The sequence below is a fragment of the Podarcis erhardii genome (genome assembly GCF_964252035.2).
Source record: "Podarcis erhardii genome assembly, chromosome: 16".
In the NCBI taxonomy this organism is placed as follows: Eukaryota; Metazoa; Chordata; class Lepidosauria; order Squamata; family Lacertidae; genus Podarcis; species Podarcis erhardii.
The window spans coordinates 11,056,876-11,082,512 of record NC_138514.1 but is presented as its reverse complement, the minus strand read 5'-3'; the positions used below and the strand labels follow the sequence as shown (position 1 = coordinate 11,082,512).

General features: G+C 43.5%; 1 protein-coding gene across 1 annotated transcript; it reads right to left on the bottom strand.

The window, feature by feature from the left end:
* Positions 1-245: 245 nt before the first annotated feature.
* VSIG2 (V-set and immunoglobulin domain containing 2) lies at positions 246-24,935 on the bottom strand. The gene is made up of 7 exons (XM_081843358.1): positions 24,800-24,935; positions 20,872-21,035; positions 15,566-15,773; positions 15,168-15,326; positions 13,104-13,223; positions 2,139-2,289; positions 246-394 (listed from the first exon to the last, which is right to left on the bottom strand). The coding sequence occupies exons 1-7, from the start codon at positions 24,864-24,866 to the stop codon at positions 250-252; spliced, it is 1,014 nt and encodes a 337-aa protein (XP_081699484.1). The 5' UTR covers positions 24,867-24,935; the 3' UTR covers positions 246-249.
* Positions 24,936-25,637: the final 702 nt, after the last annotated feature.

The following is a 25,637-nucleotide window of genomic DNA, read 5'->3' as shown; positions in this document are numbered from 1 at the left end:
CATATTGTTTTGGAAAGTGAAAATAAGGTAAGTTGAAATGCAAACTGAATAGAATTTCTCCACCACCTCTATTCCGGAGGAGCTCTCATAAATCTAATTCAAGTTTTAACAATGCAGCAAGCAGATTAGGGGCAGTTTAGGACACCCTTTGAAGGATGTCCTAAATATCTTCAGAAGAAATGTTCTTTATGCAGTAAAACAAAATGCTGTAAAGCGACAACAAACCAACCCCACAGTCACAGAGCAAGCTTAGACAAGAAAATTCTTGAGCTGGGATTTGGTGGTGCTGGTAGTAGACGCAGGCCTGCTAGGTATGTTTTCCAGAAGATGATTTTCTGGCTGGCTTTCTCCCTGCAGAGAGGCCTCAGAGATTCCTGGAGCTGTGGCATCTTCCCTTTGGAAGAGAAGAAGGGAAAAAGAAGAGATGTTGAAGCAGGTAGCATCAGCCAGATGGTCACTATTTTCAAGTGAGAGACCAGTGAATTCAGGCTGCACAATTATACTTGACTGAGGTTTTGCAGCAATTCACTAGGGTTTGGGGCAAGAGTCTTCCTCCGTACTAGCTGGAGATGCTAGAGATTGATCCTGGGACCTTTCCCATGCAAAACATGTGCTCTGTCCATGAAGGTAAAAAAGGTAAAAAAGGTAAAGGTACGCGGATGGCGCTGTGGGTCGGACCATGGAGCCTGGGACTAGCCGATCAGAAGGTCGGCGGTTTGAATCCCTGCGATGGGGTGAGCTCCCATTGCTCAGTCCCTGCTCCTACCAACCTAGCAGTTCAAAAGCACACCAAAGTGCAATTGATAAATAGGTACTCCTCTGGCGGGAAGGTAAACGGCATTTCCGTGCGCTGCTCTGGTTCGCCAGAAGCGGCTTAGTCATGCTAGCCACAAGGCCCTGGAAGCTGTACGCCGGCTCCCTTGGCCAGTAAAGCGATATCAGCACTGCAACTCCAGAGTTATCCGAAACTGGACCTAATGGTCAGGGGTCCCTTTACCTTTACCTTTACCTTTACCTTTACCTTTACCTTTACCTTTAAGGACCCCTGGACGGTTAAGTCGAGTCAAAGGGGACTATGGAGTTGTGGCGCTCAACTTGCTTCCAGGCTAAGGGAGCCAGCGTTTGTCCACAGACAGCTTTCCAGGTCGTCATGTGGCCAGCATGACTAAACCACTTCTGGTGCAACGGGACACCGTAACGGAAGCCAGACTGCGCGGAAATGCCGTTTACCTTCCTGCCACAGCGGTACCTATTTATCTACTTGCACTGAGTACTTTTGAACTGCTGGGTTGGCAGGAGCAGGGACCAAGCAACAGGGGCTCACCCCGTTGTGGGGATTCGAACTGCTGACCTTCTGATCAGCAAGCCCAAGGGGCTCAGTGGTTTAGACCACAGCGCCACCTGCTCCGCTATCCATGAAATACATGGTTTTCTCTCCATGAAATCCAACTTCTCTCTACTGTTAGACCCTGAACAGCAGACTGAGCAGGTGCACACATCAGCTGGTCACATTTTCCCCTATTGTAGCCTATTAAGTGGAGTAGACTGCATTGAAAGCTTTTCATCTTTTATATCCCATGCCTTGGAAAGTCAAGATGGGTAGCAAACAGACAATAGTGGAAAAGACTTTTTTTTTTAAGTTTCCTTTCAGTATGAAATTAACTTAACCAGAAGCCCCTAGCACCTGTCTGCTCAATATCACTTTTTTAAAAAAAATTACCAGTCAACAGGACCTAGGAATTGGGAAGGGAGGCTTCTCCTCCTTCATTGCACCTTCAGATAATCCATCTGATTTGCAGAGCTATCAAACTACCTGTTGAATCGGACCTCGTGCCATAATAGTGGTAAGAGGGAAGACTGATGGCATTGCATAAACTAGCCTTAGTGTCAACAGGCCTCTGTGGATTTCTGGCCTTTAGCCAGCCTTCCCCAACACGGTGTCCGCCAGATGTTTTGAACTACAACTCCCATCATCCTCAGCCAGCACTTGCGAGTAGTAGTCTACAACATCTGGAGGGCATCAGGTTAGGAAAGGCCACTTTTAGCTCCTGGCTTCCTTGTTTTTGCATCTTTTAAGGATCAGTTGGCAAATGATGCTTGCTTAGAACCAAGGCGACCTTGAGGCGAGCCAATCTAACCTGATTTCATTCCCGCTGTATATGGATTGTGTCTTCTTCTTCTCCTTCTGCTTCCTAAAGCGTAAGAACCAGAGGACTATTCCACAGAGCAACAGGAGCGCTAAGAGGACCCCTATGACAGCTCCCGCAATCACTCCAGCTTCCGCAGTGCCTGTTGTATGGAGAGACACAAAACACAAGGCTTCAGTCCTCAGCAGCGGCACAAAAATCTTAACAGTTTAGTCTATTTATTAATTGCTTTCCACAAAGCGGTCTCCAAACAACTTGTGGTATTTTAAGAGGAAAAAGAACAACAAAATCAGGAAAAAAATAAAATCATTGTACAATGCAAGGGGTACAACAATCAGTAGGACAGACCCAATAAAACAGTATTATGCCTCTGAATACCAGGGGGTATTCCCATTGGAGCATTTGTTCGGCCACTGTCATAACAGGATGCTGGACTAGATGGGTCATTGGCCTTATCAGTTGTATTATTCTTCCTTGCATCTGGTGGCAGAGAGTTCCACATGCCTAAAGCATTTCCTTTTCTACCTTCCCATGTTAATTTCACTGGAAACCTATTCTTACGCCTCAATCATGTAAAGATCTTCCCCCTATTTTGCACATCCTCCTCTCTCGTGAAAGTGTTGCAAACGCCTATTTTTGTTGCTGCCCTCTACTTCCATTTCACTTCTACTAGAACCTTTTTTTCTCAGATACTCCCTGACCACGTGGTGCCAATGGAGATGCTCAAGGTACCGCTTCTCACCATATGGCTCTTCCCAACTGCTCTGCTTTTATAAGCCATTCATTTTCAGAAATGGATTTTGAACATGAAGATGCTGAAGATCCTACTTTCTCTACTTCCTATAGATTTTTTTTTCTTCCTCAAAATCTGAGAGAAACGAAAATAGACTTGTGAGCTGGAAACCTCAAACCGTTAATTTAATTTCAGAATATCAGAATATTCTTGCTTGCTTGCTTTCACCTACCTTGATGTAAAGAGAGAGAAGTTCTCAGCTCATTTATTTCCAGTAACCTAAAAACATGGACCTTTTCTTGACAACTTAAGCATGGGTGAAGAACCCTTGACCCTCCAGGTGTTGTTGGTCTATTTCTTTTGAAAATTTCTTGATCACTTTCCATTCAAAGAAATCTCAAAGAAACGTATAAAACGGAAATCTGATGCAACCTATTCATTGTTAAGCTGGGGATTCAATCAACATTGGTGCACTCCCAGAAGAATTAATTTGCATCCATCTGTCTTGAGAGACGATGGAGTGTGCCGGGGTTGAAGTCAAACTTCTGTGTTAACAGCACCCAACTGACATCCACCAGGGTACAAGCCTGGGCAGCATGTATGAAGGTCCTGAGGTCCAGACAACAAGACCCCCCTCTCAGCCTCACTGATGTGGTCCAAAGGAAAGCAGAGCAATACATTTGGCATTCACTTGGCTGCAGGAGTCTCTGGAAGGAGGTGTACAAGACACCATCCAGCCCTCCTACGGACTCCACTCTGGATTTGTGTAGGGCAAACTCCATAGCCTTTTGTGGGATGTAACATCACTGAAGCAGTCAAATACAACATTTCCTGTTTGACCACACAGGATAATGTTGCTCCAGCCAGGAGGACTTTCTGTCACACCTGGTCTTGAGCATCCTTCCCCAGTGTATGACTAGGTAGATGGGTGTGACTCCAGCAGACTCTACAAAAGGGCCAGTCATGTAGCCACCCATCTCTCTCTTTTGGTCCCTTCTCTCCAGTTTGCCTTTTGCTGTCTGCTGGCTCTCAGCTAGCAGCGCATGGGCTCATCCGTCACAGAGGATGAACCCACACTTTTCTCTGTAACTGTAACTATAAGCTAAGGCCTGCCTTCAGGATAATACAGTGGTACCTCAGGTTACATATGCTTCAGGTTACATATGCTTCAGGTTACAGACTCCGCTAACCCAGAAATATTACCTCGGGTTAAGAACTTTGCTTCAGGATGAGAACAGAAATCGGGTGGCATAGCGGCAGCTGGAGGCCCCATCAGCTTCAGGTGCTTCAGGTTAAGAACAGTTTCAGGTTAAGAACGGATCTCCGGAACGAATTAAGTACTTAACCTGAGGTACCACTGTACTGTGAACTGAATCTAAGAAGCATCTAGAAGCAAACGTAACCCGTGTCCATGCGTCTGCGGGTGCACGGGTCACGTTTCAGTGCTTCTGCACATGCGCGTGACATCATTTTGAGCGCCTGCGCATGCGGCGAAACCCAGAAGTAACACGCTCTGTTACTTCCGGGTTGCTGCCGAGCGCAACTCAAATGCGCTCATCTCGAAGCACATTCAATCCGAGGTATGACTGTACTTGTAAAAGAAGACTGTTGTGCTGTTATTGTTTTTAAGAGGGAACTAAAGGGGATTTACCAGGAACAAGCCAATCTGGGCAAGCCAGACTGGATTGCTTAGCTCAAATGATTCTCATGAATCCATCACCTAGCTTCCTGCAATGTACAAAGGAATGTGCTCTGCTACTAGCTCACTTACTTGAGTGAGGAAGGATAATATTTAATCAATATATCCTCTCCTACTTTCCTCAACATTCCCACACCTTTTTCTTCTCCCAAAGCCATCCTGCAAGACAGTGGAGGTTTGGGATCAGAGTTTTCCTTCTCCTAGATGGGCTACTTTCCCAGGTTGACAAACCTACTCTGCCCTTCAATTCCCTCTGCGGCACGTGCAGAATCCGCCTTGTTGACCGTTGAATGCTCTTCCTGTTTCATCACGGCTTATAGCTTCACAAATAATTATTATTTATAGCCCGCCCATCTGGCTGGGTTTCCCCAGCCACTCTGTTGAATTTATCTTAATCCTGTCAGTGTTTTCAGGTGTACACAATTTCCCCCCATATATTCAATAAACATTTTCCAGTCTCCTCTAAACATATGTTCTTTTGCTCTCTTATTCTATACAGTTGTACCTCAGGTTAAGAACTTAATTCGTTCTGGAGGTCCATTCTTAACCTGAAACTGTTCTTAACCTGAGGTTCCGCCGGAGCACAATTTCTGTTCTCATCCTGAAGCAAACTTCTTAACCCGAGGTACTATTTCTGGGTTAGCGGAGTCTGTAACCTGAAGCGTCTGTAACCTGAGATACCACTGTATGTTCAGTCTGCAAGCTGTGCATATTCTGTCAGCTTAAGTTGCCATTCTTCTTTAGCTGGGACCTCACTCGTTTTCCAATTCCACTTTATCTCTTGAGGCTCTTCCAAGTCCTAAGAAGTCACTACTATCATTTTTAAATTATATCTTGAACCCTTTCTCCAGCTTCCCCCCATGCTTCATTTTCACTTTCTGGGGAAGGGCCAGTGTGGTGTAGTGGTTAAGAGCGGTAGACTCCTAATCTGGGGAACCGGGTTCACGTCTCCGCTCCTCCACATGCAGCTGCTGGGTGACCTTGGGCCAGTCACACTTCTCTAAAGTCTCTCAGCCCCACTCACCTCACAGAGTGTTTGTTGTGGGGGAGGAAGAGAAAGGAGAATGTTAGCCGCTTTGAGACTCCTTTGTGTAGTGATAAGGCGGGATATCAAATCCAAACTCTTCTTCTTCTTTCTGTAGCCCAGGGGCAAAGCATCTGCTTTGCATGCCAAAGGTCTCAGGTTTGATCCTATGTTCCTAAACCAAACCAGTCCCTTGCCTTCAATTAACATCTCATTTTTCTGCCGCCATTCTCTCCGCACCCTCAAACCCCTCTGCATGTACGCTTGGTGTTTTTATCCTTCAATCGTTCCCAGATGCCATCCAATTTCTCCTTCTAAGTCGTCGTTCAGCCAAGAAGCGAAGCCAGCAAGGGGGGGGGGGCGGATCTGCCCACGGAAATGAGAGCTAATTAAATGAAAGGACCTGACCTGAGTAGGAAGCAAGTCAGAAAAACGGGATGTGAGTCGTTGAGGCGGCAATCAAAGCCCAGCACATTCTGGAAATCTGTCAGAGCACAAATGGGCCAGATATCTCGCTGGTACCAGAAAATTCCAATCAGTGAGTACCAGCAATGCTTAATTTAAAAGAAAATAAGACTGTTATTTATTTATTTGCATGCCAAAAATATGCTTCCAATCTAACTGAGAATCACACTCAGTCACCCAGAACTCTTTTCTCCTGTTCCCAGAGTTGTTTGTGGATATCTCAGGCTGTAGCAGAATGAGAGACGAAGGAGAGCAGGGATTCTGGGAGTGGCTGCAGAGATCATATAACACTGGTCCTGAAAGACCTACATTGGCTCCTGGGTACCTCTCCAAGCACAATTCAAGGTGTTGGTGCAGACCTTTAAAGCCCAAACAAAGCACCTCTGAAAACAGTTTCACAAAATGGCACAGGCATGGTGGACAGAGCTTGGTTACTTGGTGTTCATGACGTCATGGACAATGACCAATAGGTACCTTTCTATGGCGCTCACATAGCCATGTTTCTCTTGGTAGCAATTGTTGTTGGTTAGTCGTTTAGTCGTGTCCGACTCTTCATGACTCCATGGACCAGAGCACGCCAGGCACTCTGGTCTACCACTGCCTCCCGCAGTTTGGTCAAACTCCTGCTGGTAGCTTCGAGAACACTGTCCAACCATCTCGTCCTCTGTCGTCCCCTTCTCCTTGTGCCCTCCGTCTTTCCCAACATCAGGGTCTTTTCCAGGGAGTCTTCTCTTCTCATGAGGTGGCCCAAGTATTGGAGCCTCAGCTTCAGTAGCAATAGATGTGCATTTTGGAGGAAATATCACCATTCCCCATGTACAGGATCACATTCTCCTGTGTACAAGGTGTATGCACAGGGAAAGGTGAGATCCTGCACATAAGCAGCATTAATCCAAGGAGAGGCAGCTGTAATGCGCGAAGCAAATGGGTCATGACTCCACAGCTGGCACAGGTTTGGGTTATTTAAAAGCACCTTCTCATGGAGAAAGTTCTTACAATGAATTCCCTAAAGACGTAACTTCAAGCTAGCGTAAATTAACTTTAATGACAACCTTCAGCACAGCTGCAACAATTCATATCCCTAGAAATATGATCGAATGCCTATTATGTCCTGGGCATTGATGAGAACTGGCTCTGAGCCCAGAATTCTCTTGAAGAATTAACAGCAACATCGTTGGGGTGTCAAAACAGAGATTCGGTGAAGCAGATTTAGCTCAGGGATTTATCTGGTGAATAGGTGGGAAAGTGTTATTTCAGTAGGAACTGTTGAAGGCTGACAGCGAGAGGTGCAAAAGATAGGCAGATAGGCAGGCAGGCAGGCCAGGAGAAAGTTGTTGGAAAGACCTGACTTCATTTTAAAGGTGACTTTATCTGTCTCCAGGTTGCATGACTACCTTCTACGGATCCTCTAATGCACTCTAGCTATTATTTTAGCTATCCTGTTTTGAATTTGTTCTTTATTTCAATGCACATTTAGGCATGAGATGAGGATTCAGATTCATGAAAATGTTTGTAAGGCACCTGAGGTCCTTCTCCCTCTGCAGTGCAGGATCTGTAATGCAGAGGTTGAAAATGTAAAAAGGTAAAGGACCCCTGGACGGTGAAGTCCAGTCAAAGGGGACTATGGGGTTGCGGCACTCAACTCACTTTCAGACCAAGGGAGCCGGCATTTGTCCACAGACAGCTTTCCGGGTCATGTGGCCAGCATGACTAAACCGCTTCTGGTGCAACATAACGCCATGATGGAAGCCAGAGCACACAGAAACGCCGTTTACCTTCCTGCCACAGTGATACCTATTTATCTACTTGCACTGGTGTGCTTTCGAACTGCTAGGTTGGCAGGAGCTGGGGCAGAGCAACGGGAGCTCACCCCATCACGGGGATTCGAACCATCAACCTTCTGATTGGCAAGCCCAAGAGGCTCAGGGGTTTAGACCACAGTGCAGAACACAACTGCAGCATATCTAAGAGATGCCCATCCAGGATTTGCTTAAATACCTCCAGCGAATGAGAGTCCACTACTTCCCAAGGCAGTCTGTCTGCTCCACTGTCAAACAGCTCTTGCTGTGAGGACATTTCTCCCAATGTTTAGACAAAATCTGCTTCCCTGTCATTTCCAGCCATTAGTTCTCCTGCTGCCTGCTAGAGCAGAGGTGAGGAATCTCTGGCCCACAAGCCAAACTTGACCTGCCAAGGGTTCAAATATTTGGAAGGCTACAGGTTCCCCACCATCGTTTTTGAGCATCAGGAAGTGAAAGGTCTAGGATTAATTAACACAGATGCAAGGCTGCGATCTCATGCTCATCATGTGAGATATTATGTATAATTTCTTAATTTTACACATCACTTGGGAAGACAGGAGAACTAATGCCAATGTACTGGAAGAAGCAAAGATCACCAGTGTTGAAGCAATGATTCTTCAACTTCGTTGGACTGGTCATGTTGCATGGATGCCTGATTATCGTCTTCCAAAGCAACTACTCTATTCTGAACTTAAAAATGGAAGGCGTAATGCTGGTGGGCAACAAAAGATGCTCTCAAGGCAAATCTAAAAAAATGTAGTATAAACACCAAAAACTGGGAAAAACTGGCCTATGAGTACTCCAGTTGGAGAAGAGGCTTTACCAAAGGCGTCATGAACTTTGAAGACGCTCGAACTCAAGACGAAGGGGAGAAACAAGTTAAGAGGAAGGCACGTTTGGCAAACCCTCACCGCAATCAATTCCTGCCCCAAAACCAATGTCCCCACTGTGGAAGGATGTGTGGGTCCAGAATTGGCCTCCACAGTCACTTATAGACTCACTGTTTAAACCGTGTTCATGGAAGTCAACAAGTGATAGAAGAAGAGGAAGAGGAAGAGGAAGAGGAAGAGGAAGAGGAAGAGGAAGAGGAAGAGGAAGAGGAAGAAGAAGAAGAAGAAGAAGAAGAAGAAGAAGAATTTATTAAGCCGAAGAACATGTTGAAGGAAGACAGGTCTCTTTGCAGTCCCAACCCAATACATTTTTGTTACATTAAGAGAAGCAGCAAGTGACTCCTTATCTCCACTTTCTGCCACATATCTGTAAACCCAGATTGCATTTCAGGGCTGTTGGTAGCCATTCACTCTCTCAATTTCAGCTCCTTCTTCCATAATATATGTAAAAGTAACATAGCAGGGATGTTGTAAGCCACTCTCAGCCTTAGATATGCTTCCAACCTGCAGTGAACTGTCTTGGAGCACTGCCAATAAGTCATATTCTCTCAGCCTCACCCCACCCTTAGGGATGGGGGAGAAATGGGATTTAGTTCACATTTCAAGGTGAATCTGCCTAATTTGTACCTTCAGAAACAATATGGCAGCCAAACTCGGAGCATCCTTCAAAATTCTCACTTCTCCAAATTTTGCAATGCAGTGATACAGCTATGTAATGCATACAAAAATTCATCTACCGGTATAGGTGTGCATAAGAATGTATCTATTACTGAAAAACAACATGCAAAAATGAATTCTATCAGGGGAAGTTGCTTTGCGAAAACTTGTACGTTAGGCAAAATTGTATAGAAAAATTACACACAAAATTAGGAGAATTTTCTGGTGAGTTTTCACCAGGACTTAGAAAAAAGTGGTGTGGAAATGTGAAGAACTGTATGCAACAACGGCAGCGAGAATGCCTCTAGCCCAGAGATGGAAGGAAGGAGAAGGACCAACAAAAGAAGAATGGCAGATGAAACTGATGGCGTATGTGGAAATGGCAAAACTGACGGGGAAGTTCCGAAGCCAGGAAGATCAAGTATTTTCTAAAGACTGGAGTAAATTTGAAATTGATTTAAAAGACCACTATAAACAGTTAGAATCTTTGGCAGGGATGTAATGACACTTGTAATGTGGAATGATTTATGGTAATTATGGTTATATAATGGATGGATAAAGGTAAAATATGCAGAAAATTTAATCTTGAATATGGACCCCATGGAGAGAAGGAAGAAGGTCCGAAGGTGCAAAAGAACCCCTGTATGTTATTGTCTGGTTGTGTTTTATATGTATAAAAGTATCAAAAACTCAATAAAAATTACAGTGGTACCTCTGGATGTGAATGGGATCCATTCCAGAGCCCCGTTCGCATCATGAGCGGAACGCAACCTGCGTCTGCACATGCGCGTGTCGCGATTTGCCGCTCCTGAGCATGCGTGTTATGTCATTTTGAGCGTCTGCGCATGTGCGAGCAGCGAAACCCAGAAGTAACCTGTTCTGTTACTTCCGGGTCACCGCGGAATGCAACCTGAAAACGCTCAACCTGAAGCATCTTTAACCCGAGGTATGACTGTATTTTAAAAAAGGAAATGTGAAGAACTGAACTTCAAAACAGAAAATGAAAACCAGGGAAACTTAAACTGATAGATTTGCTCATCCCTACCCCCAACACACCTGCAATGTGGGAACACTAATGCTGGAGTATTCTGTTTCTCTTTTTCTCTCAACCACATCCTGCAATATACTGGTCGGTGGAGACAGAGACAAGACCCATCTTGTACTTTGGCTCAAGCCCAGATTCTGACTATACTGGGACACAGTTGGGGAAAAAAAAATCGCATGTCAATAAATAAATAAATGCAGATACATGTTGGTCACTAGATGGCACTGCAAGCTCATGAAGATTTGCCTGAAATAGAGAGAGTGGACTTTTTGCAAGTGGGTTCTATATTGTCAAACAGCACGAGTGGATTTATCTTTCTCAAAGGTAGCATGCATCCCTCATGTCTCTCCTAGGCTGTACTGGTGTTGCAGCAGGGATAGCCATAGCTCAATGATGGGGCCTCTGCTTTCTGTGCAAAAGGTTCCCGGTTCAATTCCCGGCGTCAGTGGCGTAGCGTGGGGGGTGCAGGGGGGGCCGGCCGCACCGGGTGCAACATCTGGGGGTTAGGGTTAGGGGGTGCAAATCCACGGGTTAGGGGGTGCAAATTACTTGCCTTGCCCCGGGTGCTGACAACCCACGCTACGCCACTGCCCGGCGTCCCTGGATAGGACTAGGAGAGATCTCTGCTTGAAATCCTGGACAGCTGCTGTCACTCAGCATAGACAACAATAAGCTAGATGGACCAATGTTCTGACTCAGTTTGAGGCAGCTCCCTATGATCCCAAATATTCCAAATAAGAAGGATATGGCTATCAGAAGTTACTTGCCATTATATGGCCATGTGCCACCTCCAACACAGGCTGGCCCTGTTAATAGGCAAAGTGAGGCAACAGCCTCAGGCATCAGATGCTAGGGGCAGAAGCAGTAGCCTCCTGGACAGCTGCAAGGATGCTATTTGCCCAGAGATGGAAGGAAGGTAAGGTTCCAACCAGAGAAGAATGAATAATCAAGATGATGGACTATGCCATAGATAGGCAAATTAAGGCCCGGGGGCCAGATCCAGCCCAATTGCCTTCCAAATCTGGCCCGCGGATGGTCCGGGAATCAGGGTGTTTTTACATTAGTAGAATGCATCTCTGGGTTATTTGTGGGGCATAGGAAATCGTTCTTTCTTTCTTTTCCCCGCAAAATATAGTCCGGCCCCCCACAAGATCTGAGGGACAGTGGACCGGCCCCTGCTGAAAAGTTTGCTGGCGCCTAAACTATGCCAAAATGGCAAAACTGACCAGGAAAACTAGAAACCAAGAAGACAAGAAGTTTAACAAAGAATGGAAGTTTTGTACAGATTACCTTGAAGAACACAGTAAACATTTATAAACGTTAGCAGGATTGACATAACACTTGTCATATAATAACTTTATGGATTTATTTATTTTTTTGGATAAATATTATAAGATGGAAACCATGGGAGAACGGAGGGAGGTCCATGGATTCAGGGAATCCTATACATGTATAAAATTGATTATATTTGAATGTAAACGGCATTTCTAAAAACTGAAAATTAAAAAGAAGAAGCAGTAGCTTACTTGCAGATCACTCTGATGTATCCCCACCCAAGTGTTCTTCTCTGCTGGGAGGCACATGGCCTGCTCTGCACCCCCTAAAGTAGTCTGTTGCTTTCAGGGGGGCACTATCCTGTTGCCCATATTGATCTAAGATTCAGCAGCCAGCCCAGTTGGTTTCTGTAGGTGGCATGCAGAGGGGCTTCCTGTTACCCTTTGCCTCAGGTAGCCCAATGTCTTTGCCTGTATTTTTAGCTAGTTCCAACCCCCTCCCCCAAATTTTGATAGGTCCCACACTCCCAAGGCTGGAGAGAGATTCCAGGTCATTAAGGACCATTTTATGTCCTTAATCACCCATCCAGTTTCTCAGTCACCACTATGTGATACAGTCAAACCTCGGTTCCCGAATGTCTCTGTTTTGGAACAGTTTGGCTCATGAACACCGAAAACCCAGAAGTAAATACTCTGGGTTTCGAATGTTTTTCAGAAGCCGAACGTCCGAGTGCAGGAAGCTCTTGCAACCAGTGCTTTTTTCTGGGGGTACGCAGGGGTTTGCATACCCCTAAACATTTTGTGACTCTAAGTTTGGCCTCATTGAGGGGCAGTATTTCAATATAAGTAGGAAAATTAGAGTACCCCTAAACATTTTTTTTAATAGAAAAAAAAGTACTGCTTGCAACCAGTCGGAAGCAGCACCTCGGTTGTCAAACATGTCGGAAGCCAAACAAGCTTCCGGAATGGATTACGATTGACAACCGAGGTTTGACTGTATCTCACTTCGGCTTACTTAGGTGTGTGGGATATAGCTATTAATGATCAATTAACACGTGTCATTAAGGTAAGATGGGGAATATGCAGAAGAAATGATTTTGAGGAGCTATGGAGGATATTTGTAGAATTTGTACTGTTAAAACGGAAAGGGGTCAAACCATTGCAAGAAGTGTTGAAATTTTGGGAGGTTGGATAGTTACAATGGAATGGTCTCGGTGGTGGGGTGCACATTTTTATTCTTATTTATTTATTGTTATTACTTTGTCTAAATATATATATATATTTTTAAGGCTTACTGAAGTGGCCACACTCATGACAACAGTCAGGCACTCAAGCAGGTAAACACAAAGCTAGACACCTGTCCTCACCTGTCACATGAATGGTGAGCTCGCATTTCTGTTGTCCAAACTCGTTGGAGGCAAGACATTGATATGTCCCAGAGAATGCGAGTGAGATGTTTCTCAGCCACAGATTCCCTGTTTTGTCATCTGTGGGGAGGGAAGAAGGAAAGAGTGAAGTTTAGGGTCAATTTGCTCAATCTCAAAACAGCACAGCCTGCCTATTAATTGCTGGACCCTGTTAGCAGATGAAAACATTAGCAGGATTTTAGTCTCACTTGTAATGTAACAAATACTATGGACAACAAGGTTAGATTTGAAATATAGATTATGAAATAATTTGCAGTTGAAAACGTTGACAATACGGCCCATGGAGGGGATTGGGAGGGTCAGGTCTTGAGATTCAGAGAAATCTCTCTATATGGATAAAGTACTTGGTTTTGTTATAAACTTGAGCAGTGGTACCTTGGTTCTCAAACTTAATCCGTTCTGGAAGTCCGTTCCAAAACCAAAGCGTTCCAAAACCAAGGCATGCTTTCCCATAGAAAATAATGTAAAATGGATTAATCCATTCCAGACTTTTAAAAACAACCCTTAAAACAGCAATTTAACATGAATTTTACAATCTAATGAGACCACTGATCCATAAAATGAAAGCAATAAACAATATACTGCAGTCACACAATCAATCAATCAATCAGTTGCTGAACTTGGTTCCACACAGTCACAGAAACAAAACAAAAAAGCCGCAAAAACAAAAACGCAAAATAAATAGTAAAAACAGACAGACCTCAGTGTAACACTCAAAACAGAGGTGTGGCACTCAAATCGGAAGCGTAACACTCAAAATGGAGCATAGAAGCATAGAAGCATAGAAGCATAGAACTGTAGAGTTGGAAGGGACCCTGAGGATCATCTAGTCCAACCCCCTGCAATGCAGGAATATGCATGTTTGGCTTCCAAAGTAAGTTCGCAAACTGGAACACTTACTTCCGGGTTTGCAATGTTTGGGTTCCAAGTTGTTTGAGAACCAAGGTACCACTGTATTTGTAAAATCGAATAAAAATGATTTTAAAAATATATATTGCTGGACCCAGTTCGTTTGGAGGAATTCAACGTGGCACCCCATTTGATCAGTGTTTCCCAACCTTTTTCCGACCATGGCCCCCTTCCGACCTCGTTTCCTTCCTGTGGCTCCCCACCCTGTCCTACCAGTAGGACGGTAGCTATTTAAATATTTTGTTTTGTAAAACATGCTTTATTTTTATTTTTTTAAAATAATTTATACAAAATACAATTACATAAAATGATAGGAACATAATGAAATATTATTGAAGCAGAGGGGGAAACCTGCAGATAACAGCCCAAAGGCATACCCTCCAACATTTCTCCAATGAAAATAGGGGTGTTCTATTCCATAATACTAATTTTACTGTTTACACCCCACACATCTTACTGGGTTGCTGCAGCCACTCTGGGCAGCCTCCAACATATACAAAAACATAACAAAACATTTTTTAAAACCTATGCAAGGCTGCCTTCAGATGGCATGGTGGTCAGAAAACTCCACACCCTTCAACACATTTCGGGTGAAAATAGGGACGTCCTAAGAAGAAAGTGGGACATTCTGGGATTGAATCAGAAACTGGGATGACTTCTGTAAATTGGGGACTATCCCTGGAAAATAGGGACAGTTGGAAGGTCTGCAAAAGGTGCACAGAGAGTTCTGTATATATGGGAGAATTTTAAAAAGCAAGTGGTCCTCAATGACCTGGTGCAAGAAGATATGGCATTTACCTTCCTGCCGCAGTGGTACCTGTTTATCTACTTGCACTGGTGTGCTTTTGAACTGCTGGGTTGGCAGGAGCTGGGACTGAACAATGGGAGCTCACCCTGTTGCGGGGATTTGAACCGCTGATCTTCCAATCGGCAAGCCCAAGTGGCTCAGTGGTTTAGACCACAGTGCCACCCATGTCCCTACACATCTATCTGCATTACCCTGTTGGTAAGAACGAAAATTGCACCAATGCAGTTTTCCTTTTCCAAAGTGTTCCTTAATAGTAATGTATCTGAAGAGAGCAGTTATTCACTTACCTTGCACCATATTGGACAGAGGTAGCGGAGTCTTGGTATCCAGCCGTGTCCAGGAATAAGTTGGCGAAGGCACGCCTTCGGAAGAATTGCAGGTCAGGCGGGCATCTGAACCCACGGAAGCAGAAATGGTGCCTTTGCACACCGGAGTGGATGGAGGCACTGTTGTGGGGGGGGGGGAGAGATAATTCAGTGCCAGGACACATAGAATCATAGAATTGTACAGTTTGCCTTTAAATTTATTTATTTGGTTTTTCAAATTAAAATAAATAATGTATATAAAGCAGACATTCTGGGGGAACTTCCATTCCTCCTCACCACTATGAGCTGAATAAAGAGCATGAAACCCACTCTCAACTCCGAGTATATTTCATCAATGTTAAAAGGGAAATGGGACTTACTTAAAACTGTGAGCTGGATGAGCCCAACGCTCGTTCCATAGAAGTCCGGGGGATTGTTCACCTCACAGATATAGGTGCCGGCATCGGATGCATGCAAGTCAGTCAGTTGGATGGAAGCATCACCCAACGTGGGAAGATCTTGAAGGAGACTTAGCCGTTCACTCTGGGAGCCTGGTTTGTACAGCTTATTATTTGTGAAGTAGAGAATCTGTAGAGAGAAGGGAGGCTCCGCTGGAAACAGGCACCTCTTCAGAGATACCTGGGTGTATCCTTAACCCGCTGATGAACCCATGAGGTTACTTGAAGGAAAGACACTTTTAGCATGGGCTGGTGAACCTGTGGCCCTCCAGCTATGGTTCTCCACCTGGATCTTGGGTTGTGTTGCCACTCATCTGGACAACACCAGGTTCCCCATCCCTGATGTACAAGCTGTAACTGAATCATGTGCTGGAAGTTGAAATAAAGCTGCTATCCAAAGCATGCTTATTTGAAAGTTAACACCATTAAGATCAATGGGACTAACTTCAAGTAGATACATATAGTGGATATTACGCATAGGCAGCTATGACAGATTATGGCCTTGCTACATCTGTGCCACACATTTCTTATGCCAGTAAAACAGGTGTGGCACCCTAAAGAAAGTTGGAAACTGTCATTTGTTAAGGGTTCTGAAAGTTGCTAGGAGACCCTGACACCCCTCCCAGAGCTACAATCCCCAGAGTTCCCTGTGAAGAGAAATTTAGTGACTCGGAAACTACAACTAATCCAGAATGCGGTACCTAGACTAGTGACTGGGAGTGGCCACCAAGACCCCATAACACCGGTCCTGAAAGACCTACACTGGCTCCCAGTACATTTCTGAGCACAATTCAAAGTGTTGGTTCTGACCTTTAAAGCCCTAAATGGCCTTGGCCCAGTATACCTGAAGGAGCATCTCCACCCCCATCATTCAGCCCGGACACTGAGGTCCAGCTCCAAGGGTCTTCTGGTGGTTCCCTCACTGCGAGAAGTGAAGTTACAGGGAACCAGGCAGAGGGCCTTCTCAGTAGTGGCACTTGCCCTGGGGAACGCCCTCCCATTAGATGTCAAGGGAATAAACAACTATCTGACTTTTAGAAGACATCTGGAGGCAGCTCTGTTTAGGGAAGTTTTTAATGTTTGGTGTTTTATTGTGTTTTTAATATCCTGTTGGGAGCCCCCCAGAGTGCTGGGGAAACCTAGGCAGATGGGCAGGGTATAAATAAGTTGTTGTTGTTGTTGTTAAACCACTTGGAAAATAAGGACCCCCTAACAACTGCCAGCACCCATAACAGACGACAGTTCCCAGGATCCTTTGGGGGAATGCCGTGACTGTTTAAAGCTGTATGCATTCAACGAGAGTACAGTAGTGTCTACCTGTGTACACAATCGCTGAGCTGTAGAAACAAACTAGTGTACACACTTTCACACATCAGCATGTGTGGGGACAGCTTATGTTTGCATTCAGTGTAATGTGTGAACAAGCCCCTAGATATAATCCCAAAGAACATCACTGCACAACCTAATACCCATTCTATAAGGATCAAGTGGCGGTTCTAGAATAGCGAGCTAACAAAGGACGGAATCATGGTTAGCCTGTTGGACTTCAGCTGGGGACACCTGCGGTCAAATCCCTGATCAGTCATGAGGGGCACTGGGTGACCTTGGACCAATTGATGCCTCTGCCTATCCTTCCAAAGAGAGGGATCATGTACCAGCCAAGGCTACACTGGCCCTCTATCATCACTGAGATGTGGGTGGCACTGTGGTCTAAACCACTGAGCCTCTTGGGCTTGCAGTGGTTCGAATCCCCACGACGGAGTGAGCTCCTGTTGCTCTGTCAGAGCTCCTGCCAACCTAGCAGTTCAAAAGCACACCAGTGCAAGCAGATAAATAGGTACCACTGGGGCGGGAAGGTGTTTCTTTTTTTTTTTATTATTATTATTATTATATTTTATTGACACACAAAAAGAATGAAAAGCACAAACAAAACATAGACAAAGAAAACCTACACCCAACGCCAACACACAAAAAAACAAAGTACACAAAACCACTGTTCTTACAATACTTCTATAACATAGCTATTTCTTTCAGGACTTCCTTCAGCTTGGCCGCAAATCATTCGAAGCAATAAAAAGGAGGTTACACGTTCCATCATTTATATTGTCATTGTTTCTAATTTTGTTTTCTATTTACTTTAAACAATAACCCATATTCTTTCACAGTGCATCTTTGAAACCCTTTAGCGTTATTTGACCTTCACTAATACATTCCAGATAATCTACATACTTTCCCCAATCTTTGATAAACACTTGGTCTTTCCTATATCTAATTTTCCCCGTTAATTTATCAAGCTCTGCATATTCCGATAATTTGGATCTCCACTCTTCCACTGTTGGAATTTCTTGCTGTTTCCACCTCTGGGCTATTAACACCCTTGCCGCCGTTACCGCATAGTATACCAATTTGTTATCTTCTTTCTTAATCTCTTGTTGTAATATTCCTAATAGAAAGATTTCGGGTTTCTTTAAAAACGTGTATTTTAGTATCTTTTTTAATTCCGTATAGACTTTCTCCCAGAACTGCTTAACCCTTCCACACTCCCACCACATGTGGTAAAAGGAGCCCTCAACATCTTTACACCTCCAGCATTTGTTGTTTACCTTATACATTTTTGCAAGTTTCATGGGTGTCAAGTGCCATCTGTAGAACATTTTCATAACATTCTCCCTTATTGCAATGCACGCCGTGAAATTCAACCCGTCCTTCCAAAATCTTTCCCAATCCTCAAATTGTATATTATGCCCTATATCCTTTGCCCAGCGGATCATCACAGATTTGACCTCCTCATCTCCTAAATTCCAATTTAACAACATCTTATACATCTTTGATATAGTTTTCGTTTTGCTATTTATTATCTCCGTCTGAAAGTTAGAATCTTTATCCGCATAACCTCTTTCTCTAATATCTTTATTGAACATCTGATTCACTTGTTGATGGTGAAGCCAATCATAAACATGTTCTTTTATTTGTTCATAAGATTTGGTTCTCCATTTCCCATCTACCTTCGTTACTAGCTGATTGTATGTCGCCCAGTTTTTCCTCATGTTAGTAGTTTTTATACTTGTTATTTCAAGAGGTGATAGCCAGTGTGGTGTTTTCGGCTCTAACACGTTTTTATATCTTTCCCACACTTCAATTAGCGGCCCTCTGAAGATATGATTACCAAACCCCTTGTGTGCTTTCATCTTATCCTTCCATAAGTAGGCGTGCCAACCGAAAAAGTTGTCGAAGCCCTCGAGGTCGAGTAGCTCCGTATTCTCCAACTTAACCCAGTCTTTTAGCCAACTTAAGCATGATGCCTCGTAATATAATCTCAGATCCGGCAGGGCAAAGCCCCCCCTTTCCTTTACATCTGTCAATAGTTTAAATTGTATTCTGGGTCTTTTGCCCTGCCATATATATCTCGAGACTGTCCTCTGCCACTCCTTAAAGATCTTATTCCCCTTTATTATAGGGATGGTCTGAAATAAAAACATTAGTCTTGGGAGTACATTCATCTTAATTATATTAATTCTTCCCCACAATGACAGATTCAACCGTCCCCATTTTTCTAAATCTCTCTTTATTTCCCTCCATATCGGCTCGTAATTATTTTTGTATAAGTCTATATTTTTGGGTGTTAGCCAGATACCGAGGTATTTAACTTTTTTGGCGATCTCTATCTGTGATTGCTGTTGAATTAATTCTATTGTTCTTGAATCTATATTTTTACCTATCATCTTTGTTTTCGTTTTATTTAGTTTAAACCCTGCAACCTCTCCGAATGCTTCTATTTCTTTCAATATCTCTCTCATTGAAGTTACTGGGTCTTCTGTCAATACTACTAGATCATCTGCGAATGCTTTTGTTTTGTAAGTATTCTGACCTAAGATCACTCCCTTTATGTTCTCGTTTTGCCTTATTGAATTAAGGAGAACTTCTAACACTGTTATAAATAACAGCGGGGAGAGCGGACATCCCTGTCTCGTTCCTTTCTGTATCTTTATCTCTTCTGTTAGCATATTATTCACGATCAGTTTGGCCCTCTGTTCTGTATATATTGCCCTTACCCCATTGAAGAAGTCGTAGCCTACATCCATATGTTCTAGATTTTTTAACATAAACTTCCAAATCACATTATCAAACGCCTTTTCGGCATCAATGAACATCATTATAACTTGTTTATCAATCCTGACAGACAAGAATTCTAGCATGTCGACAATAATTCTTGTATTATCCCTCATCAACCGGCCTGGCAGGGGGGCGGGAAGGTGTTTCCGTTCACTCTGGTTTCCGTCACAGTGTCCTGTTGCACCAGAAGTGGTTTAGTCATGCTGGTCACATGTCCTGGGAAGCTGTCTGTGGACAAACGCTGGCTCCCTCGGCCTGAAAGCGAGATGAGCGCCGCAACCCTATAGTTGTCTTAGACTGGACTTAACCGTCCAGGGGTCCTTTACCTTTTTTTTTTTAACCTATCACTGCCACCATCCTGAAACTCACAACAACTCGCAAATAAATGCAGCTCTAGCAGATCACATCATTACACCTGCTGTGAAAACGCTGTTGCTACTCTAGCAGTTTGCCCAGAGGACCACCTCTTGGAGTTAGAGACTGACTCCAATGCTAGAACTTCCCATCTCATCTGCTAAATGCAGCTTGTCTTCTCTTCCTGTTGATCAGCTGGAGAAGAGCCTGACTCTGAACTTAGGCATCTGAGAAATCTCTTGAATCTTATCCAGCCAAACCTTTTGGGAGTTGGGTAATTTTAGCAGTTTCTGTTTATAGCTCTAGTTCTTTACATTCTTAACCCTGTGAATGTGTACTCAGAAGTTAGTCCCACTGTTTTCAGTGGGCCTTACTCCCTAGAGTGTGTAAGGTTGCAACCTCAACAAATTTCAGACAAAGGGTTCATCCACAGTTTTCTGCTCGACCTCCAATTTGTAGACACTGTTCCAAGTAATTTTCCCTTTGCCTATCTCCCTCCTCAGGGAAAACCCTCCCTTAAGTGCTAAATCAGAGCAAATGGCAATCAGGAGAAAACCCAAATTGCTATTTGCTCTGACTGAGCACTAAAGAGTGGTTTTCCCTGGAAGAAAGGAGTAGGACAATAGGAAGCCCATAGTTTAAGCAGAATGTCCTCTTCCCCCTCCATTTTTTTTAACTTCAAGGTTAGGTTGGTTGAGATCAATACATTCTCCTTACGCAACTTTCATTATGGGTCACACCAGGGCCCCCAACCCCTTCACCTGTTTCCCTTGGTCGGGAGGAGTTGAGCCAGGGGCAAACCTCCATTCAAGGACAAAGTTTTTGTCGACCGACGTTTTGTAATGACACGGCAGCTCCACACTCGAACCTCTCCGCTGCATGACTGGATCTTGTGGTACAGTCACCTCCACACACTCCCCACAGCCTGCAGGGGAAACGAAAGAAGAAGCTCACCAGTTTGATCATTTCATCTCTTGGATTACTACAGAGGAAGTTGTGCCCCCCCCCAATGTTGTTGGGATTTCAACCTCCATTGACTCCAGGCAGCATAGCCACAGGCTAGGAATGACTGGATGTTTTAGTGCAGAATGAATGAATGCTATATCTATTGTTAAAAGCTATAAAGGTAAAGGCACCCCTGACCGTTAGGTCCAGTTGCTGATGACTCTGGGGTTGCGGCGCTTATCTCGCTTTACTGGCTGAGGGAGCTGGCGTACAGCTTCTGGGTCATGTGGCCAGCATGACTAAGCCTCTTCTGGCAAACCAGAACAGTACACGGAAACGACGTTTACCTTCCCGCTGGAGTGGTACGTATTTATCTACTTGCACTTTGACGTGCTTTCGAACTGCTAGGTTGGCAGGAGCAGGGACTGAGCAACGGGAGCTCACCCCGTCGCGGGGATTCAAACCGCTGACCTTCTGATCAGCAAGCCCTAGGCTCTGTGGTTTAGACCACAGCTCCACCCGCGTCCCTCGGTAAAAGCTATAAGCCATCACAATGTATAGAATACAAATAATTGATTTAAAACTGAACAACAACAGCAAAGCAAACATACAAAAATGCCAAAATCACACCTGCATAAGTTAAGCACTCCACATCTCACACTCCCCCCTTATACTTGCCTTGGTGCCTAGCTCTCAACTTAATTGCAGCCAAGGCAAATTTTGCAACTTGTGCACTAATAAATAGTAGATATAGGTAGGTAGCCGTGTTGGTCTGCCGTAGTCGAAACAAAATAATAAAAAAAATCCTTCCAGTAGCACCTTAGAGACCAACTAAGTTTGTTCTTGGTATGAGCTTACGTGTGCATGCACACTTCTTCAGATATATGGAAACAGAAGTCACCAGACCCTTATATAAAGTGAGAGGGTGGGGAGGGGTATCACTCAGAAGGTTGGTGGGAATGGGTGATTGGCTGATAGGTGTGGTAAACCTGTTGACGACGGTTAACGACTGCAATTGGTCTTACAGGAAAAAGCAAGGGATGAGATGGCCAAAAATAGCTTTATCGTGTATAATGAGATAAGAATCCAATGTCTCTATTCAGACCAGGTCTCTCCATGGTTTTAAGTTTGGTAAGTTTGGCTAGAGATTTGCTCAAGGGGAGGTCGGTTGGAAAGAGAGCAAAGGCTGTAATCAAGGAATTTTTGTCTAGGGGGTGTATATAAAGGGCATTGTAACAAATAGTGTTGAATGTCCTCCATGTCTCCTAACTCACAGATGCAGTCTTTGGTACACAGGGGGGTTAGTTTTAGTCCAGCAACACTTGTAGGGTATTTTATTTTGTGTTTTATTCTGTGAATTGTCCTGAGATCTTTTGATGAAGGGCGGTATATAAATTTAATAATAATAATTAATAATAATAGGGGCACAGGTTCTGCATCCCTGGATTGTTAGCATCTTCATATCTCTGGTTGTTTTTGTTTTTTTTGTAAATCCTGTATCAAGAAACTGCTAAACACACTTTCAGGTTGCTTGTTCAACTCACCCTATCCCTGCAGTAGAGGGATGAAAAAACCTCTGGCTCCCCAGATGTGCTGAACTACAACTCCCATCAGCGTCAGCAAATAAAGCCAATGGCCAGCGGTGAAGGGAGTTGTCGTTCAGCAACATCCAGAGGCCCAAGGTTCTTCACATCTGCAAAATCCAGAGGTCTGCACATACATGCAAGCACAAGGCACCATCCCAGCTGAGGGACACGTTCCAGCCGGGCAAAAATCCCTTGAAGAATCATAGAATCATAGAATCATAGAATCATAGAGTTGGAAGAGACCACAAGGGCCATCGAGTCCAACCCCCTGCCAAGCAGGAAACACCATCAGAGCACTCCTGACATATGGTTGTCAAGCCTCTGCTTAAAGACCTCCAAAGAAGGAGACTCCACCACACTCCTTGGCAGCAAATTCCACTGTCGAACAGCTCTTACTGTCAGGAAGTTCTTCCTAATGTTTAGGTGTTTAGGTGCTTAAGAAGGAGCAGTACCAGCGAGCGATCTGGCTTGGGGAGATGATATTGCCAAGCAACTATCCCAGTGACCAGATAGAGATGCCTACAGGGCTGTGCTGGATGCCTTGGCTCATGGTTCCCCACCTCTGATGTACCTAGTAAACTAACCATAAACGGCTTTAGATGGTTTACTTTTAGTATTGATGTGGTTCCTGTAGATTAGCCGTGACGCAAAGATACTCAGCCACATTTACAATCAGGACAGGCATCGCCCTGCACATTCTCAGATACTTAAAGCCCTATGCATGGTTAGTGATAGGAAGCAAGTCCTGTGGTTTTCAGGACACAATGGTCTCTTTTTTATATGAAATATTTTTTATTGGTTTTTACAAATACAAATTTATAGCAAAATTATTTAAATAACCATTCTCTGAGGTTCTCTGAAACTCCAGACTTCTTCTCATCCCTTACATGGGTCCTTATACCAATATTTACAATTACATATCAGTCCATTTTCCATACTTTTTGTACTCATGAATTATCTATAATTTTTGTTACTTTACAAATGAATCTTAATAGTCCAGCTAAAGTTTTAATTTGTTTACAATGGTCTCCTAAATAAATTATAAAAATTTCCCCATTCTTTTTTAAAGTCCTTATCTTCTTGATTCCTGAGTCTCCCGCTTAGTTCAGGGCATAATGGTCTCTGATAAGTGTTGTTACAATTGCAGCAGTCATGCATGCTACGACTGGGCAGAAGGTAGATTGTGGGCAAATCTCTAGGTGAATTGAAGTAGATCTGCGAGGACTGTGAGAAAAGAACATTGTTCATGTACGGAATAACGGCGGCCAGAATTTTAGTAGCAAGAAGTTGGAAAAACACAATACTCAACACGGAAGATTGACAAATCCTAATGGTAGAATATCTGCAGCTAGCGAAAGCGACAGGAAGAGTAAGAAGCCAACCAAAACAAAAAGTCTATAAGGATTGGGGAATCTTTAAAGAATATTTAGAAAACTATGGAATAAAAGGAAACATCTTGGCAGAATTAGACTGATCCCTGTATTGTATAAATATAAGTTCGTAGGGAGGTAAAAAGAAATTATATAAGAAATATGTAACTGTGCGGTATAAAGTAATGGATAGATAAAGTACAGTGAGATTAATGGGAAGTCAGTTTTTAATTTCTTCTCTATAAGTTTTATAATTGTGTTCAGTATCAGGAGTATATATGATGATAATTATATTAATCTTCTTGTATCTTATAGTGTGGTGGTTTGTTTGATTTTTCTGTTATTTGTTTGTTTGATTGTATGTTTGTTTACTTGTATGTATGTCTGTTTTCTCATAAATGTATTTATTTTAAATTAATAAAGATGTATATTTTTAAAAAATAAAATGAAGTAGATCTCCGAGGACTTCTGACTTTGAGTTGTTTCACAATGGTGACAACTAAAAGACTCCCCGCCCTCCCACACTTATGCTGCTAAAATGAAGAAAATTGGGGTGGGGGAGTTGTAACCGAAAGTGGAGGCAGGTCTACTCAGAAGTAAGTTTCAGTGAGTTCAATGGGACTTGCACCCAGGCATGTGGGTATAGGTCTACAGCCTTTCTCTCCAGAGAGTTAGGAATGCGGTGGAAGCAGGTTCCCCGGTTTCGTTTTTGTCGGGTTGGTGTTGGTTAAATGTTCCCAGGTGTCAAAAAAAGGTCATTTATGTATGCTACTATCTTAGGTACTCACCAAAGATTGAGATGAGAATCAGGCTGCAAGAGATGGAGGGAGTCAGGAAAATCACCGTGAGAGCCATTGCTCTGCTGGGAGGCTGTGACTTTTGGTGCAAAAGCTGAAACTCTACTGAGACTAAGCAGGACTGTTTTTTATCTCATACGTGAGCTAAAACAAACAGCCGAGACGTAAGTTCTGAACCACCCTCAAGAACAAGAGCCTCCGGTGATGCGAAAGGGTGGAGATCTTTCTCCTTAGTGCTGACTGCAGCTTAGGGGCAGTTCACACAAAGGATGGAGGAAAAATTGAATTCAGTTTACCTGTAAAGGTGTACCTACCCAGTGCTTTTATTTTCTAGAAAAATAGGTTCCGGTACTCACCGTGAAGTTGTTACAGTATCTGCCACACTTTATAACAACAACAAAAAGAGGTACTGGTACTGTGTACATTTGAGTACCCCCGGAAAAAAGCACTACCTAAACTGTGCTTTCCCAAGCAATATGTGAACTGAAACACATTCTTCAAAATCTACACTTCTCTGAATTTTGCAGTACAGCCAAGGACTGTGCGCAAAAATGCATATAGTGTGCCTTTAAAGGCATACTTTATATCAGTGACAATAACACAAAAAATGCATCATATTAGGGGAAATTGCTTTGCCAAAACATTGTATATTAGGAGACATTTGCTGGTGAATTTTCACGATGACTTTTATTTTTATATATATATAAAAATACAACCTGATGTGGAAAGGTGGAGAAATGAACTATGGTATATCACTATTGCAAACATTAATTTCCTTTATTAGTTGCCTATTATAAAAGGTCTCTAGGAGCAAAGTGAAATGATTTTG

Excerpts from the sequence above, each read along its gene's own strand:
- VSIG2 (XM_081843358.1), bottom strand. The coding sequence starts at position 24,866 with ATGGCTCTCACGGTGATTTTCCTGACTCCCTCCATCTCTTGCAGCCTG. Across the intron at positions 15,327-15,565 it reads CATCCAGCTCACAGTTTTAA|TGCCTCCATCCACTCCGGTG; the intron begins GTAAGTCCCATT and ends CCCCCACAACAG. Across the intron at positions 2,290-13,103 it reads GCTCACCATTCATGTGACAG|GCACTGCGGAAGCTGGAGTG; the intron begins GTGAGGACAGGT and ends TCCATACAACAG.